We start from the raw sequence: 15,719 nt of genomic DNA on the forward strand, positions 1-15,719 counted from the left end.
CGGTTCACAGCTTTGCCGCACTCAGCATAAGAGGGGGCTTGGATCAACCAGTCGTCCAGATAAGGATGGACTTGAACTCCTTCCTTCCTCAGGAAGGCCGCGATGACCACCATTACTTTGGAGAAGGTCCGCGGAGCAGTAGCCAACCCGAACGGGAGGGCTCTGAACTGGAAGTGTCGGCCCAGTACTGCAAAACGCAGAAAGCGTTGATGAGGAGGCCAGATGGGAATATGCAAGTACGCTTCCTTGATGTCCAAGGATGCCAGGAACTCTCCTGCCTTCACTGCCGCTATAACAGAGCGGAGGGTCTCCATGCGAAAGTGCCGAACTTTCAAGGCCCAATTGACCCCTTTGAGGTTGAGGATAGGCCGTACAGAACCTCCTTTCTTTGGTATCACAAAGAAAAAGGAGTAACATCCCTTGCCAAGCTGATTTTCTGGCACCGGAACGACCGCCCCCAGGCGGATCAGATTGTTCAAGGTCTGCTGCACTACCACAGCTTTGACCGGAGACTTGCAGGGAGAGAGTACAAACCCGTCTTTTAAGGGTCGGCAGAACTCTAGCTTGTAGCCGTCTCTGATGACTTCCAGCACCCAAGCGTCTGAAGTTATTGTGGTCCACTCGCCCATAAACGAGGACAGCCGTCCTCCAATCTGCACTGGGGCGTGGACCAAGGCCCCGTCATTGGGTACGAGACCCTGGGGGAGGACCGGAGGGAGCACCTCCGGGACGGCGGTCTCTGCGAAACGAATGCTGCTTGGGGGAGAAGTTCCTCTTGAAGGAAGAGGGGGCAGAGGAGCCCGACCTGCCCGGGCGGTACCGACGGGCTTCCTGAAACCGTCCTCTGGAGGTACCAGGGCGAGTACTAGCCCGAACCCTGACCTCTGGTAACTTCTTGCCCTTAGACGTGCCGAGATCGGTCACGATTTTGTCCAGCTCGACCCCAAAGAGCAGCTTGCCTTAAAAAGGCAATCTAGCCAGGCGGGATTTAGAGGCGTGGTCAGCAGACCAATGTTTCAGCCAAAGCCACCGCCGCGCAGAGATTGTCTGAGCCATGCCTTTCGCTGAGGCCCTCAAGACATCATACAGCAAGTCTGCCAAATAGGCTAAGCCCGATTCCAGGGCCGGCCAATCAGCCCTCAAGGAAAGATCCGAGGGGAAAGCCCGCTGCACCATAGTCAGGCACGCCCTGGCCACATAGGAGCCGCAAATTGAGGCCTGCAAACTTAAAGCAGCTGCCTCAAAGGACGACCTTAAGGCCACCTCCAATCTTCTGTCTTGGGCGTCCTTTAGGGCCGTGCCACCTTCCACCGGCAACGCCGTTTTCTTAGTCACCGCAGTGATTAAAGAATCCACGGTAGGCCACAGATAGGCCTCACGTTCACTTTCAGTCAAAGGATAGAGGCGGGACATAGCCCTAGCCACTTTAAGGCTCGATTCCGGGACATCCCATTGAGCCGCAATTAAGGTGTGCATGGCATCATGCACGTGGAAGGTTCTAGGCGGGCGCTTCGTCCCCAGCATAATGGCAGAGCCAACAGGGGCTGAGGGAGAGACGTCCTCCGGAGAGGAAATCTTCAAAGTGTCCATGGCCTGTACCAACAGGTTGGACAAATCCTCTGAGCTAAAAAACCGCGCTGCAGAGGGGTCATCCGCTCCATCCGAGCGGGGATCCGTCTCCTCCAAGGAATCCGCAAAGGACCGTTGGGAGACCTCAGATACGCTGCCCTCATCTACATCGGAGGAGACAAAGTCCTCCAAGGCCTGGGAATCAACCTGAGGGCGTTTACCTCTGGGAACCTCAACCTCTTTACCAGACGAGGGAGCAGGGGCAGCGTTTTGCATAAGGAAGGCCTGATGCAGCAGCAAAACAAACTCGGGGGAGAAACCCCCCAGACTGTGTACTTCCGCAGCCTGGGCAACAGCCCTAGACGCACCCTCAACCGGCGCTCGCAAGAGCGGGGGAGAGACATGCTGCGCATCCAAAATGGCGTCCGGCGCGACACTCCGCGGAGCCGCGCGGGAAGAACGGCGCTTAACTTTAGCCGCTTTTGTGCCGTCGCCCAAATTAAGGGCGTTCATGGCATTAATGTCTCCAACCTCAAGGGCGGCCCAAGAAGAAGCCGTCCGAGCCGCGTGGCCGGCCAAGATGGCGGAGGCGAGGAGCGGGGGATGGGCGTTTATGGCGGGAAAAATCGCCACGCCGGAGGAAGGACCGGGACATTCATCGGCCACGAAACTGTCACCCAACAAGGGCGAATCAGGCTTTAAGACCCCCGCATCCCCTCTAGAAGCGCCCAAGCGATCCGGGGAGCGACTCTTTACGCCCTCGCCCTCCGACGCCATATGCCACGTGGAGATAAATCGGGGAACCCCCTGCCCACTATAAAAAGGTAAAAATTACCTGCTGTCCGCTCCGAGCTGTAACGACCTGGTGTCCCAGTGAGTAGCTGCAATAAACGTTTAAAGAAACGTCGAAATAAACGCCTTTAAGGACGTTCAAAATTTTTTTTTTTTTTTTTTTTAACGGAGCCAGCGGGAGGGGGGAGAAAAGGAGGGACCTGGCACCACCAGGTTTGCACTTGCTCAAAAGAGCCCTCAACCCCAGGCACTCAACAAAACCTAAAAATTAGGCTTGGAGGCCTAGCCAGAGCTGCTGCTGTGTGTGACCACCACCTGCTGAGATAGAGAACATACTGAGGAGTTTCCGGCAGCACATGACCACATATAGGGAGGCAAAAGTTTGCTCTCTATCTCCACCTGCTGGTAGATGGACACAACCCACCAGTCTATGGATTGATCAGCTTGATGATATGGAAGTAGGCTTTGAACAACCAGCCTGAAGATGTGGGTGTTAAAGAAGTTACGTATCCTCCTAAGCTTTCTCAGCAAAAATGATCACCTGTGATTCCAACATCAGAGCGTCTGATAATGTAATTCTAAGGATCTTAATGTTCTCTTCAAAAGTAAAGTTTTGGCCACTTAATTTCAACACATTATTGTTCCATAGATCATTTGGTTGTCCTAATAAAAGGAACTTTGTTTTTTCTTAAGTTTTAGGCCCTGAGTTTTAATTCAGGTTTCAAGAAGATGGATACAATTTCTTACTCTGAGGGCCAGGTGCACTAAACTTTAACAAGCCAATAACGAGCCATTAACGAACAAGTAGTAAACCGTGGCATGCACTAAACAGTTTTTTCCGACGGCAGTAGCAGGTAACAAAAACGGAATACAAATGAGTAACTACCATTGTAATGTGGACGATTCGGGATGCACTAACCATACCGACGATTGCACCGACTCATTTACCGCGATATATTTAACGTGTGGTTAGAGCTGTCGGTAAGGCCGGAGCTGTCATACAGACACGTCATAACACGTCCTTGTGGGCAACCTTGCCCCCTCGCCCGAGGTCGCCGCTGCTCCCCGCTCACCCCTGCATTAAAAAAATTGTGATTTTAGGCAGCCCCGGCCCCCTCCCTCCCATCCTCTCTCTCTTTCTAAACAGCTCCCACCATCCTCCGCCCCGTGCCCCGGCCCCACCGCCCTCCCTGAGGTCGTCGCCGCCGCTCCCCCTCCACCGGGCCCCCCCCTCCGTCTTACTGGGCCCTCGCAGCGCCTCTCACCTCTGTGTGAGGGCGCTGCGACGACAAGAACAGCTGATCCTCTTCGCTGAAGAGTCTTCGGACGTCCCTCCTTTCGTCCAGGGCCCGCCCTCATCTGATGTAAGTAACCTACATAGGTGAGGGGGGGAGCGGCGGGAGTGGGGCGGAGGATGGCGGGAGCTGTTTAGAGAGAGGGGGAGGGAGGGGGCCGGGGCTGCCTAAAATCACAATCTTTTTAATGCAGGGGGGATCGGGGAGCAGCGGCGACCTCGGGCGGGGGGTGGCGAAGGCTGTCTTTAAAGGACATCCATAACGGACGTCCATAGGCACTTTTTTTTTTTTTTTACGTACCAACACTTTACCGAAGGTATTCATGCATCCGACATTTCTGAGGTGTTTTTTTTTAGTGCATTCTTCGTTTTTTCAAATTCGGTAAGAACTTTTACGTTTTACTTTCTTTTACGTTTGGTTGATGCATCTTGGCCTGAGAGACAGGGGAGTAATATGGTTATGTTGTCTGCATAACTGAAAACCTTGAAACCAGCAGAACTTAAAACTGGTTTTCCCAACATAGCCTGCCTGAAAGACCAAGACCAGTGGCTTATGATATCCAGAAACAGCACCTGTACAAGACAGATTACCATTTAATTGTTGGTATGATAACAGATAAACTGCTAAGAAGAATAAACCCTTCAGGATGCTTGATCCAGCCTGCACATTAGATTTAGATACAAATGTGGAAAATGATGGGGAAAGCCTTTAGGCTATCCATCCCTATCTGGCTAATTGGATCCATGTCTAACAGTCAAATGCTAGCAGCAGTTACGCTCATTGTCCAGACTGCCCAGTCTGAAGAAGAGAGACTGTGGCAGCTTTTATATAATCTGACTGCTTAACCTAGCTAGACCATTTTCTGTAATACTGCCCCTTCAAACTGGAAGACCCAGTAAATAGAAGGTCATCTGAAAAGTGTTACCAAGAAAAATGTTTTGTGATTTTAATGTAGACAAGAAAACTTGTTCCCTCTCCATATAATGTATAACCCAGCGAGGTATAGGAGAGCAGGGAGATAATAAGAAAATCTTTTTTTTTTTTTTTTACTTCATTGAACTGCTTTCTCTGTATATCCAAAGCCATACTTTCTTTCCCTTTCTAAGAAATGTGGAAAAAGAAAAGTTTGAGACTGCCACCAAGACAGGCTCTCTCTTTGATACAAAACCAGCTACTGACTGCTGCTGGATCAAATTTTCATAACTATTCATAATTGCTGAGCTTTTCATTTTCATCTTCATAATCATAAGTACGTATGTTTGGCCACACTGGGACAGACCAAAGGTCCATCAAGCCCAGCGTCCTGTTTCCAACAGTGGCCAAACCAGGTCACAAATACCTGGCAAGATACCAGAAAAGCTGAATAAATTTTATGCTGCTTATCCCCAAATCAGTTTAATAATGGTCTATGGACTTTTCCTTTAGGAAGCTGTCCAGACCCTTTTTAAACCCCACTAAGCTAACCGCCTTTACCACATTTTCTGGCAATGAATTCCAGAGTTTAATTACACGTTGAGTGAAGTAAAACTTTCTCCGATTCGTATTAAATGTACTGCTTTGTAGCTTCATCGCATGCCCCCTAGTCCTAGTATTTTTTGAGTAAACAGACGATTCATGTCTACCCGTTCCACTCCACTCATTATTTTATAGACCTCTATCATATCTCCCCCTCAGCCGTCTCTTCTCCAAGCTGAAGAGCCCTATACGCTTCAACCTTTCCTCATAGGGAAGAAGTTCCATCCCCTTTATCATTTTTGACGCCCTTCTCTGTACCTTTTCTATCTTTTTTGAGATGTGATTACCAGAATTAAACACAATATTCGAGGTGCGGTCACACCATGGACCAATACAAAGGCATTATAACGTCCTCACTTTTGTTTTCCATTCCTTTCCTAATAATACCTAACATTCTATTTGCTTTCTTAGCCGCTGCAGCACACTGAGCAGAGAGTTTCAAAGTATCATCAACAACGACGCCGAGATCCCTTTCTTGGTCGGTGACACCTAACATGGAACCTTACATTATGTAACTATAGTTCGGGTTCCTCTTTCCCACATACATCACTTTGCACTTGCTCACATTAAACGTAATCTGCCATTTAGACGCCCGGTCTCCCAGTCTCATAAGGTTCCCTTGTAATTTTTCACAATCCTGTTGCGATTTAACAACTTTGAATAACTTTGTGTCATCAGCAAATTTAATTACCTCACTAGTTACTCCCATCTCTAGATCACTTATAATTATGTTAAAAAGCAGGGGTCCCAGATCAGACCCCTGGGGAACCCCACTATCTACCCTTCTCCATTGAGAATACTGACCATTTAACCCTACTCTCTGTTTTCTATCCTTTAGCCAGTTTTTAATCCACAATAGGACACTACCTCCTATCCCATGACTCTCCAATTTCTTCTGGAGTCTTTCATGAGGTACTTTGTCAAATGCCTTTTGAAAATCCAGATACACAATATCAACCGGCTCGCCTTTATCCACATGTTTGTTCACCCCTTCAAAGAAATGTAATAGATTGGTGAGGCAAGATTTCCCTTCACTAAATCCATGTTGGCTTTGTCTCATTAATCCATGCTTTTGAATATGCTCTGTAATTTCATTCTTTATAATAGTCTCTACCATTTTGCCCGGCACCGAAGTCAGGCTCATTGCTCTATAATTTCCTGGATCCACTCTGGAACCTATTTTAAATATCGGCGTTACATTGGCTACCCTCCAATCTTCCGGTACCACACTCAATTTTAAAGATAAATTACATATTACTAATAATAGTTTTGCCAGTTCATTTTTCAATTCTATCACTACTCTGGGATGAATACCATCCAGTCCAGGAGATTTGCTACTCTTCAAATTGCCCCATTACATCTTCTAGGTTTATAGTGATGTCATTCAGTTTCTCCTGCACTAGGTGTCACGTCTGTGGTCATGACTACCCTCAAACTTACCTTGTTCCTGAGGGTCAGCTTCCTAGCTGGCTCCTGTTTCTTCTGTCTGTCCTTTCTGAGCTAGCTCTGGCTCCCTGTGCTGGCTGCATCCAGCAGCATGACACTAATTGCTTCACTATACTGCACCTGTGGGTGTTGCCTGGGTTAGCTCTCTCTCTCTCTCTCTGTGCTGGCTGCTTCCAGCATGACTCTAATTGCTTCTCTACACTGCACCTGGGTGTGGGAAGTCTCTCTGTGTTTCACTGTGCTTTCTGCCTGCTCCTTGGTTTGTGCCTGAACAGCCTCCGTAGTTATTAGAGATTGCTGCAGCTGCGCCTCAGGTGTTGAAGGGCTTTATTAAGCACTTAGAGACTGCAGCCTTTGCCTTTGCATCGTCTAAGGTCCCTGGTTTGTTAGAGTGCTCTGTGCACTGCTACCTTGTCCAGTTCAGTGTGAGTTTCTAGCTTGTTACTAGTTAGCTTGAGCATAGCTTTGCTTGTTAGCTTGTGTTCAGCTTTACTACCCTGTTTCCCCGAAAATAAGACATCCCCTGAAAATAAGACCTAGTAGAGGTTCTGCTGAATTGCTAAATATAAGGCCTCCCCCGAAAGTAAGACCTAGCTCCAAATTGTATCTTCCGCCTCCCCCTCCCCCCCCCTGGCTGAGCCCGCCCTCAACTCCCTGACATATTACCTTCCATTCCATTCCGGATACGCCGCCCTGCGTTTAAAGCTCAACTGTTATTTTAAGTCGCTGCGGCAGCTCGAGTCCAGTCTCTCCTGTCAGTGTCCCGCCTTCCTCTGATGAGGTATTTCCTGTTTCCGCGAGGGCGGGACATTGAAGGGAAAGGCTGAAGTCAAGCCGCCGCTGCCCTTCCCAACAGACATTCGGCAGCCTCCTGACATCTTTAAAACTGGGTGAGTGTCCCAACAGAAGGTACATGGGGGGAAGGGGGTATTAGGAACCCTAAGGACTAAGCTTACTTAGAATGCTGTACTTATCTTACGGTAGGTAAATGGAGATTCTGTGCACTGTATTGCTCAGTCTCCTTTTTCGTTGTAGGGGGATTGTTGTGCAGACTCATGTTTCACCAAGCTGTATCAAGGCTTCCTCTTAATTTACTTAATGCTGACTTTTTGTCCTGCTGCTGCGAAATTCAAAAGGCTGCTAAATTTTAGGAAGCTACTGCTAAAAGCTGCAGTGGCCATTTTCTCTAAGAAGCTGCAATTTTACTGTAGTACAGTATTTTGAACAGCTTGTAGCCTCTGCAGCTGATATTGAGGTAAGCCTTGGAGTAAAGAACTGCAATAATCCAATCATGTTACCGTGTTTCCCCGAAAATAAGACATCCCCTGAAAATAAGACCTAGCGCATCTTTGGGAGCAAAAATTAATATAAGACACGGTCTTATTTTCGGGGAAACAGGGTAGTTCTCCTGTGTTTTGCTTAGTGTGAGTTTCTAGCTTGTGACTAGTTAGCTTGGGCATAGCTTTCTTGTTAGCTTGTGTACAGCTTTACTAGTTTCTTGTGTTTAGCTTTCTGGTTTTCCCGTGTGTGTTTTCCTTTGCTTCTGGAACTTCAGCCCTAGACCTGTCTTCTGCCAGTACTCCTTGCTACTGGAGCTCCAGCCATAGTCTTGCTCCTTGACCTGACCATTGCCTGAATCTGACTACTCTCTGCCCGCTGTCTGACCTGCCTACTGCCTGTACCCAGATATTCTCTGCATGCTGCTTGACCTGACCATTGCCTGAACCCCGATACTTGCTGCCTGCTGTCTGACCCGACTACTGCCTGAACCCCGATACTTGCTGCCTGCTGCCTGACCACTGCCTGAACCCCGATACTTGCTGCCTGCTGCCTGAACCTGGATATTCTCTGCCTGTGGCCAGACCTGACTATTGCCGGAACCCGGACATTCCCTGCCTGTCTGCCTTGCTTTCGCCTAGGTGCCTGGGGGCACTTCTGTATCCTGATTCCTGTTGTTCCTGCTTGCTAGTTCCAGTTCCGGTTTTCCTGTAAGCCCTGCCGGCTGCCCGAACCTGAGGGCTCAACCCTCGGGGAACGGTGGCTAAGAGTAGGTGAAGCCTCCTAGATCCAGTGTGTTCCTGTCCAGCGGGTCCGGTCCCATGGGTTCCAGTCCAGTGGGCTCCGCTCCAGTGTGTTCCAGTCCAGTGGGCTCCACTCCAGTGTGTACCAGTCCAGTGGGTTCCAGTCCAGTGCACACCCGTCCGGTGCGTTCCAGTCCTGTGTATCCCTATGCAGAACTCCAGTCCGGGGTTCCAGTCCAGCCTTGCCTCGTCTCTGCCATGAAGGTGACCTTGCCTGCCACTGCCGCTCCACGGTAGTGGTCCAAGGACTCACAAACCCAGTGCTTCCGGGGAGAAGCCTGACAGAATGCCAAGGCCCTCGAGAACGCGACACTAGGGTCATTATTCCTGCAAGCATATTGGGATTGATGGTAATATTTTTAATTAAATATCAGAAAGTTTCTGCTGGACTGGGTGGGAGCACTGATAAACACATCCCCAAGGAAAATAAGTAACTTGATTTTATCTGGTACTACTAGTTTCTAGAAAAATAGAATCATGAGATCATGACGCTAGAAATGATGAAAAGTGAGAATAAGTAGAAAAACATTTTAACTACATACATAGTAACATAGTAGATGACAGCAGAAAAAGACCTGCACAGTCCATCCAGTCTGCCCAACAAGATAAACTCATATGTGCTACGTTTTGTGTATACCTTACCTTGATTTGTATCTGCCATTGTCAGGGCACAGACCGTATAAGTCTGCCCAGCACTAGACCCTCCTCCCAACCACCAGCCCAGCCTCCCCCCACCGGCTCTACTACTACTACTCAACATTTCCAAAGCGCTACCAGACTCACGCAGCGCTATACTGCCACCCAATCTCGGCTAAGCTTCTGAGGATCCCTTCCTTCTGAACAGGATTCCTTTATGTTTATCCCACACATGTTTGAATTACGTTACCGTTTTCATCTCCACCACCTCCCGCGGGAGGGCATTCCAAGTATCCATCACTCTCTCCATGAAAAAATACTTCCTATATCACCTTAGAAGAGCATTGTCCCTACACCTAGCTACTTCCTCTGCATTTTAAACCAGCACTTTACATTAGCTAAAAAATACCTCCAAAGTACTTTGTCACACAGCACATGACATCTTAGCCTTCCCTCCAGGCAGAGGAGGAGGATATCAGAGAAGCAGAACATGTTGGGGGATGGGGATAAGCTGACCAGCTGGCTCCAAGTTATCTGGTGCAAGTTGAGCCTGACCTAGTTCTACCCCCACTGGGATGTAGTTCCAATTTCTCCATGAACAACAAAAATGTTAATACAGACATGGGAGGAAAACCAGGACTAGATTAACCTGTCTCTTATGAGCTGAGCTAGTGTGCTCAAGTTTAGCATAAGTGTATTCTTTTTCTGGGAGGGGAGGGGGGGAACAGAAGGAGAAAAAAAAAGATGATATACCTCTCCTACATACTCCATGACAAAGCTGTTCTTCCTGATCTTCTGCAATGTGCGCACACCCCAGCCCCGTCCATTGGTGGTGCGAAATATACAGAGGTCATACTGGATGCCCCGCTGAACTATACGGTTCGGGCAGGCGGGCCCACAGCGGCAGCGGCTGTTGCATTCATAGATGGGTAGCCCTGCACGGATCTTTACCTGGCCCTGGTCATTATAGGCAAAGCGGTTGAGGGAGGCACCAGGGCAGCATCCGGCACTAGGGTCCTGGTAGCAGTCCTGACACTCACAACCCACTGCCACTTGATTTAACGTTATCCCATCCCCAACCCGGTACTCGTTGATGTAGATAAAGTCCTTAGGAGGGCCCTCTAGGTCCACATCATTTTCTATCAGGATGGCCCCCTGGTGGTTGCGTTTGGCATTGAGGTGGTGCTCCCAGAGGTGCAGGGCCCGGCGCTGCTTTGCTTTTTGCACCAGGTGGCTGGAAAGACTCGGGTCTAGACGGCACAGACTTTTATTGGGCTTCCTACCACTGCGCACCAGCTCCCGCTCCAAGTCTTTATGAAACTGTTTCAAGGCCTTTGGGCATTTCAGGTTGCGGCGTGGCTCCCAGGTGTTCTCCAACTCAGAATAGCCCTTCCACTTCACCAAGTAATGTTCTTCCCCCTGTTGAAGGAGAGAGAGAGAAGCAATGAATAAAAACAACTCATTTTAATAAGAAGAGGTGGCATTACATGGAGACAGGAATGCTTAAGTTCTGAGATCTCAAAGAAAAAAAAAACAGTATCAGAATAAAACATTAAAAATGAGGCACAAAAAGATGAAAATCAATTGGCTTATTGTTTACAATTCACAAAAAAAAAAAAACAAGTTAAATACACTAATTCAGCAATAAAATCAGCAAGAAGAAAACAGAAGCATCAGCCCTGAATAAAACTGTTGCCACCCCTAATACTGGCCCAAATAACAGTCATACTCTTAAGTACACCTCTTAGCTGCCATCTGGCGATTGGCAGTATATCAAATAAAATAAATAAAATAAAAAAATAAGTGCTCCAAATACCTGGAAAAATAATAATTTTTTACTAGATTCAAGGCTCATCTCAAAGACTATCTCTGTCTCAAGATAAGGTAGAATAGGATTCCAATGAAGTGAAGTCAAAATTGCAGAGGCAGGGATTAAAGTTCACTGCCCTGGATGTCTCTTGGTCCTATCCCCATAGAGGTGTGCACGAGGAAATAATCTTGTCCCCATTCTCAACCTGTCTCCAGTCAATTCTATTCTGTCCTCAACCCATCCCCATCATAGTGCTACCATCCCCTCACCATCCCCAGTCATTTCTTTTCCATTCCTGCACCATCCCCATACCCAACCTGCATATAAAAGACCTTGTAAATTCAACAAAACATAAAATGCATCCTATAACTTCTTACAATTTAACACAAAACAATAGGCATAAATTAAGTACATAAGTATTGCCATTTTTCTCCAATTTGTTTTAAATTTACTACTTTATAGCTTCATTGTGTGCCCCCTAGTCCTAGTATTTTTGGAAAGAGTAAACAAGCGATTCAAGTCTACACGTTCCACTCCACTCATTATTTTATAGACCTCTACCATATCTACCCTCAGCCGTCTTTTCTCCAAGCTGAAGAGCCCTAGACACTTTAGCCTTTCCTCATAAGGAAGTCGTACCAGCCCTTTTATCATTTTTGTCGCCCTTCTCTGTACCTTTTCTAATTCCACTATATCTTTTTTGAGATGCAGTGACCAGAATTGAACACAATATTCAAAGTGCGGTTGCACTATAGAGCGATACAATCCTCTATAAAATCCTCATTTTTGTTTTCCATTCCTAATAATACCTAACATTCTATTTGCTTTCTTAGCCACTGTCGCACACTGAGCAGAAGGTTTCAACGTATCATCAACGATGATTCCTAGATCCCTTTCCTGGTTGGTGACTCCTAATGTGAAACCTTACATTACATAGCTATAGTTCGGGTTCCTCTTCCCACATGCATCACTTTGAACTTGCTCACATTAAACGTTATCTGCCATTTGGATGCCCAGTTTCCCAGTCTCGTAAGGTCCTTGTGACCCACACCACCTACCCTGCCAAAGAGCAAACCGAAGCCACAAGGCACCGCTTGCCGAAATGCAAGCTGAAACCCACAGCACTGTTTGCCAAACTGCAAACCAAATCCACCATCCACCGCTTACCAAAATGTAAGCCAAAATCCAGACCTCTGAAGAGGTCGGAGTCAATTTCCCTAGGCCTCCTGGTATGGTTCCACGTCAACCATCCCTCGTCCAGGAATTCAGTTCAGCCCTGAAAACCAATGGGTCCAACTCCCCCTCTCCTGAAGGTTTTAAATCAGTCCAAACTCTTGGTTCATCTAAGTATGCAAAAACGCATGCAGATCACTAACACTCAATTAGTCCAAGTATGCAAATATGCATGCAGATCACTATTTCAGTCAATATTATTTCTTCCACAAATTGCAGTCTCTCATGCTACAAATCCAGTACCCGTGCCTTTCAGGACTGGGTTAATCTGTCCCTGCACCTCCCACGTAGTCTCTACCCTGGACTACAACCACCCCAGCAGGGTCCCAGGGGTCCACCCTGAGTAGCATGGGAATGGACTACACCCATGTAGTTTTTCTATGTTTGGATGGTGACACCTTCCCTTGTCTGGAGGATCTATTTCCCAGTGATGGGAATTTTTGTAATTTTTCACAATTCTCTTGCGATTTAACAACTTTGATTAACTTTATGTTGTCAGCAAATTTAATTACCTCACTAGTTACTCCCATCTCTAAGGGGGTCTTTTACTAAAGCTTAGCTTTAGTTACTGCAGCAGGGCCCACTTTATTCCTATGGGCCGTGCTGCAGATAACTTGGTTAAGCTTTAGTAAAAGACCCTCTAGATCATTTATAAATATGTTAAAAAGCAGCAGTCCCAGCACAGACCCCTTGGAAACCCATCTACCCTTCTCCATTGAGAATACTGACCATTTAAACCTGCTCTCTGTTTTCTATCTTTTAACCAGTTTTTAATCCACAATAGAACACTACCTACTATCCCATGACTCTCCAATTTCCTCTGGAGTCTTTCATGAGATACTTTGTCAAGGTAAAATTATGTATCATACCTGATAATTTTCTTTCCATTAATCATAGCAGATCACTCCATAGACTGGTGGGTTGTGTCCATCTACCAGCAGGTGGAGATAGAGAGCAATCTTTTGCCCCCTATATGTGGTCATGTGCTGCCGGAAACTCCTCAGTATGTCGATATCAAAGCTCCATCTGCAGGACTCAGCACTTAGAGAATTACACCCACAAAGGGACACTCTGCCCAGCTCACCACCGCCGAAGCGGGGGAGGGGAATCCGTCCAGCTCATCCCCGTGGAGCGGGGGAGGGACACCACACCCGCCGATGCGGGGGGATCTGGCTTATCCTGCTACCGCAACCGCGGGAGGAGCTGGCTTACCCCAAACACCGCCGAAGCGGGAGGGATACAAAGCTACCCTACTGCCGCACGAAGCGGGAGGGAGCGTCGGCATAATTTAGTTACCAATCCAGCCACCGCCGAAACGGGGGGAGAGGAATGCAGCAGCTCACTGTAACACAGAATCGTTTCAACTCGAGGAAAATCCAATTGGAAGAACTTGAACACGAAGCTCTCCTGAACAGGAACTGAAGAATACACTGGAACCTGAAATATAACCAGAATAACAAACAATACAGATATCTGGGGGGGACTATGGATTGATCTGCTATGGTTAATGGAAAGAAAATTATCAGGTATGATACATAATTTTACCTTCCATTTCATCAAGCAGATCAATCCATAGACTGGTGGGATGTACCAAAGCAGTACTCACTCAGAGCGAGGAAATCCCTGAACGCAACACGGACGCTCCAAACCGGGCCTCGGCCCGAGCAGCCACATCCAAGTGGTAATGCCACGAGAAGGTATGAGCCGACGCCCAAGTAGCCGCTTTACAAATCTCTTCCAAGGGGACGGATCTGGACTCCGCCATCGATGCTGCTTGTGCTCTAGTAGAGTGAGCCTTCAGCTGAATAGGCGGAATCTTCCCCGCAGCCACATAAGCTGCTGCAATCGTCTCCTTGACCCACCATGCCACAGTAGGTTTAGATGCCTGCAGACCCTTACGAGGGCCTGCGAACAGCACGAACAGGTGATCCGACTTCCGGAAGTCATTGGTCACTTCCAAGTATCTGATGATGACTCATCTCACATCCAGACATTTGAGAGTAGGGTACTCCTGTGGGTAATCCTCCCTGCGAAAGGAGGGCAGACAGAGCTGCTGACTCACATGGAAGCGAGAAACAATCTTGGGCAGAAATGAAGGCACTGGGCGAATCGACACTCCTGCCTCAGTGAACCGCAGGAACGACTCTCGACACGAGAGTGCCTGGATCTCAGAGACTCTTCTGGCTGACGTGATGGCTACCAAAAAGACCGCTTTCAACGTCAGGTCCTTCAGCGATGCCCTCAACAAGGGCTCAAAAGGCGGCTTCTGCAAGGCCCAAAGCACCAGATTGAGATTCCACGTAGGCACTATCGAGTGCAGAGGAGGGCGCAGGTGATTAACTCCTTTGAGAAAGCATACCACATCTGGCTGTGACGCCAGGGAAGCACCCTTCAGGCGGCTCCTGAAGCAAGCTAAAGCCGCCACTTGGACTTTCAGGGAACTGAGTGACAGACCCTTCTCCAGACCCTCTTGCAGGAATGCCAGCACCGCCGATATTGGAGCAGTGGAGGGCGATAGAGAGCCTGCCTTGCACCACGATGTAAAGGTACGCCAAACCCTGGCGTAAGTAGTAGAAGTAGAGCGCTTCCTCGCTCTCAGCATAGTGGCGATGACCTTGTCTGAGAAGCCCTTCTTCCTCAGCTGCTTCCGCTCAAGAGCCAGGCCATAAGACCAAAGGGGGAGGGATCCTCCATCACCACGGGACCCTGATGCAAGAGGCCCCGCTCTGCTGGCAGCCTCAGAGGGCCGTCCACTGCGAGCCTGATTAGGTCCGCATACCAGAGACGCCTGGGCCAATCCGGACCCAACAGGATTACCCGGCCCGTATGCTTTGCCACCCGGCCTAGCACTCTGCCCATCATGGGCCAGGGCGGGAACACGTAGAGGAGCTCCTGTGTTGGCCACTGCTGGAGAAGAGCATCGACTCCCAGAGAACGAGGGTCCCGTCCTCTGCTGAAGAACCGCGGAACTTGACAGTTGGCCGAGGACGCCATCAGATCCAGGCTCGGCGGGCCCCAGCGCCTCGTGATGTCCAAGAACGCCCGAGGCGACAGCTGCCACTCTCCTGGATCCAGAGTATGGCGACTCAGAAAGTCCGCCTTGACATTCATGACTCCCGCAATGTGGGCCGCCAACAGCCGTTCCAGATTCACTTCCGCCCACAGGCATAGCTTCATGGCCTCCTTGGCTAGAGGAGCGCTCCTGGTACCTCCCTGGCGATTGACATATGCCACTGCCGTGGCATTGTCGGACAGGACCCATACTGGCCTCAGCACCAGGACCGGGAGAAACTCCCGAAGCGCCAACCGAATGGCTCGGAGTTCCAGGAGGTTGATAGTCTG

At 48.6% G+C, this 15,719-nt stretch overlaps 1 protein-coding gene across 1 annotated transcript in view; it reads right to left on the minus strand.

Annotated features, from left to right (window-relative positions):
* SUV39H1 (suppressor of variegation 3-9 homolog 1) overlaps positions 1-15,719 on the minus strand; it is a 77,755-nt gene that overhangs the window by 33,317 nt on the left and 28,719 nt on the right. Inside the window, exon 3 of the mRNA XM_030192403.1 lies at positions 10,088-10,753. Within this exon, the coding sequence (XP_030048263.1) occupies positions 10,088-10,753 (666 nt within the window). The remainder of the gene's footprint in view (positions 1-10,087; positions 10,754-15,719) is intronic.

The sequence above is a fragment of the Microcaecilia unicolor genome, chromosome 2 (genome assembly GCF_901765095.1).
Source record: "Microcaecilia unicolor chromosome 2, aMicUni1.1, whole genome shotgun sequence".
Classification (NCBI taxonomy): Eukaryota; Metazoa; Chordata; class Amphibia; order Gymnophiona; family Siphonopidae; genus Microcaecilia; species Microcaecilia unicolor.